This window comes from Elephantulus edwardii, unplaced genomic scaffold (assembly GCF_000299155.1).
Source record: "Elephantulus edwardii isolate Elephantulus edwardi_28Jun2011 unplaced genomic scaffold, EleEdw1.0 scaffold00079, whole genome shotgun sequence".
Classification (NCBI taxonomy): Eukaryota; Metazoa; Chordata; class Mammalia; order Macroscelidea; family Macroscelididae; genus Elephantulus; species Elephantulus edwardii.
The window spans coordinates 11,214,325-11,217,317 of record NW_006399829.1 but is presented as its reverse complement, the minus strand read 5'-3'; the positions used below and the strand labels follow the sequence as shown (position 1 = coordinate 11,217,317).

The 2,993-nt window shown below is 41.3% G+C and overlaps 1 protein-coding gene across 1 annotated transcript in view; it reads left to right on the top strand.

Annotated features, from left to right (window-relative positions):
* The first annotated feature begins 240 nt into the window (after positions 1-240).
* Positions 241-2,993, top strand: part of LOC102858094 (granzyme A-like) — a 16,093-nt gene continuing 13,340 nt past the window's right edge. The window contains exon 1 of the mRNA XM_006889594.1: positions 241-310. Coding sequence (XP_006889656.1) covers positions 241-310 — 70 coding nt within the window. The remainder of the gene's footprint in view (positions 311-2,993) is intronic.

Below are 2,993 nucleotides of genomic sequence, written 5' to 3'. Positions count from 1 at the left end.
TCTTCTTCCCCACTAATCTGTTGACTCTACAAGACTCTCATCCTAGCTAGGGCAAGCTTGCTTACTTGTAATGAGCAATTATTCACTGTTCTCACTTAATCATGATTTATTTCCTCAAGCTAGCTAAACTTTGAAATTGCTGAGAAAGAAGAGAGAAAACCCACATCCTTTGTACTCTCACTATATAGGATAGTGGCTGTGACTATTTTCTCATTGATTGATGTGGGGAGACCTACCACGATGGGGACCTCCTGCACGTTTCTACCATCCTTTCTCTCAATTGGCATTCTCCTACTACTACTTTCTGGAGGTAAGAGTGATTCTTGCCACTTTGATTATAGTTATTCAGCAAAATGTAGCAAGCTCCCAATGAATATTTGGCAATACTAGTCTACTGGAAAGAGTTTATCCTCAAGCTTTAAAATGTTCAGGATTCTCTCTCAACTTCTAAACATGTATCTTTATTTGACAATTCATTATATAAGATCCACAATTTCATTATATAAGATCACAAAACCCACCTACGTTCACTGCTAACACTGTGTAGCTTGAAAATTGAAAAAAAAAAAGAAAGAGAAAAGGTTACAAAAGCAAAAGATATTCAAGTTAGAAAAAAAAAGTGTCTTTAGGAAAGAAATAGAGGTGCATGAGTAAGTAAAGCCTTTGGTAGCAGAAAATGCACATCTTTTACACTTTGCATTGATGGTTTGAGTGAAAGTTTACAATGCAAATTGATATTCTTTTTAGCCATTCACATACATTTTGGTTTATGACATAAATTACTGTCTTGGTTACCTGATGCTGGTATAACGGATAACACAAGTAGACAGCTTTAACAAACAGAAATATATTCTCTTACAACGGAGGACTCTAATCCGTGGCCCTAAGGCCTGTTTTAAATTTATGTTAGTCATTCTTCTAGGTCTAATAGCCCTGGTGTGTCCACTTGCCGTACAGAAGTAATTTGTGAATGCTGTGAAGCTGAACACTGTGACACTGATGTGTCAAATGTTTTAATGGTTACCCATGACGGACAGTGTTTGGTGGCACTCCCTGGCTGAAACTAGCTTGGAAGCAGGAATGGCATCCATTTCCATAATAGCTTGCCTCCAGAAACCCTATGAACCTGGAGAAAAGATGGAAGTCACGCACGCAAGTGTCGAGGACTTTTCATTCACAGGGTTGCTATGAGTTGCTTATGACTCGATGGCACTTAACAACAACAAACAACAACAATGGAGGAAGAGAAAAAGTCAAAATCCAGTGTCTTCTCTCTCCATCAGTCCCCGGTAAAAGGTCTTTGTTTGCTTCAGAAGCTGTAAGTATTAAAAAAAAAAAAAAAACCCACAAAAAAAACCTGTAAGCTCCCTGTGAAGTACCTTCTGTCTTGTCTGGTGTCAAGGATTTTTCTCACAAAAAAATCTAAGTCCCAAAGGACACACTCCACTCCCAGAAATTTTTTCTTGCAGGTACTGAGGTTCTCCTCCCCTTTTAACACTGTTGTTTGTTTTATATGCCTCCGTGTTGCAACCAACTCACAGCTAACACTCAGGTGGGTTTCAGAGGTTGTAAATGACAAGGGAAGAGACTGCCTATCTTTACCTCTCAGAACATCTGGTGAGCTGGCAGCACAACTCCTTCCCATTAGATGACCATACCTCTTAACCCTGTCGTTGTGTACCGTCCAGTTGACACGGACCCCTGGCTGACCCTCCCACAGAATTTCAGAGGTAGTAAATCAATTGTTTTTGGTCAAACATTCTTCTAGGTCATATAACCCTGGTCTGTCCACTTGCTGGACAGAGGTAACTTGTGGTTGTTGTGAAGCCAAACACTGTGACACTGATGTGTCAAATACAATAATGGTTACCCATGGTGGACAATGTTTGGTAGAGCTCCCTGATTAAAACAAGCTTGGAAGCAGGAGTGGCATCCACTTCCAAAACAGCTTGCCTCCGGAAACTCTATGAACCTGGAGAAAGGGTGAAAGTTATACAAGCACTCAGGTCTTTCATTCATAGGGTCGCTATGAGTCACCTACGACTTAATGGCACTTAACAACAACAGTTAATCAAAAGAGGGGAGATTACCCGTCTTTCTCCCACTGAGCAACAGGTGAGCTTGAACCACATACCTTTGCATTGGCAGTCCTTACCACTACGCCCCCCAGAGCTTCCCATACCTTTTAACCATAGTGAAATAAAAACCACAGCCTAGAGAAGTTTCTCTTACAGGGCTGTGATGGGATTCCATCCTTAATCCTTTCACAACTATTTCATTTATCAGATCTTGGTTGGCATTACTTATTTGCCATGTTATATATCATTCTTTACACACATGTATTTCAAGGTATATTTCTGACTTGACAGCAATGAGTTTGGAGTTATTTGGGGTTGGGCAGGGTTGTCAATCCATGACAACTACAATTTCTTCATTGTGGCAGTATGTTTCCTAGATCCTTCCTTTAACTCTCATTTCCATTCATTCTATCCTAACCCTTCCTGCGTGGTGAGATTTCACTTTATGTAATTATTTTTATATAATTGTTGCTGTTGTTGTTATGTGCCGTCGAGTCGCTTGCAACTCATAGCGACCCTATGTACAACACCTCTAAACTCCGCTCTGTCCTGTGCCAATTGCACTGTCTCTGACACTCCAATCCCAATTATCCCAATCACTGAATCAATCCACCTCATAGAGGGCCTTCATCTCCTGCACTGTCCCTCCACCCTCCCAAGCATGATATCCCTCTCCAGGGACCGGTCCCTCCTCACAACATGTCCAAAGTATGTTAGACAGAGCCGCAGAATCTTTGCCGCTAAGGAGCCACCCGGTTTAACCCTTTCCAGGACAAATCTGTTTGTTTTCCAAGCAGTCCATGGTATTCTCAATACTCTTCTCCAGCACCATAGCTCAAAGGCATCAATTCTCCTTCTGAACTCCCTTGTCATTGTCCAACTCTCTGATGCATAACAAGTGATTGCGAAGACCAT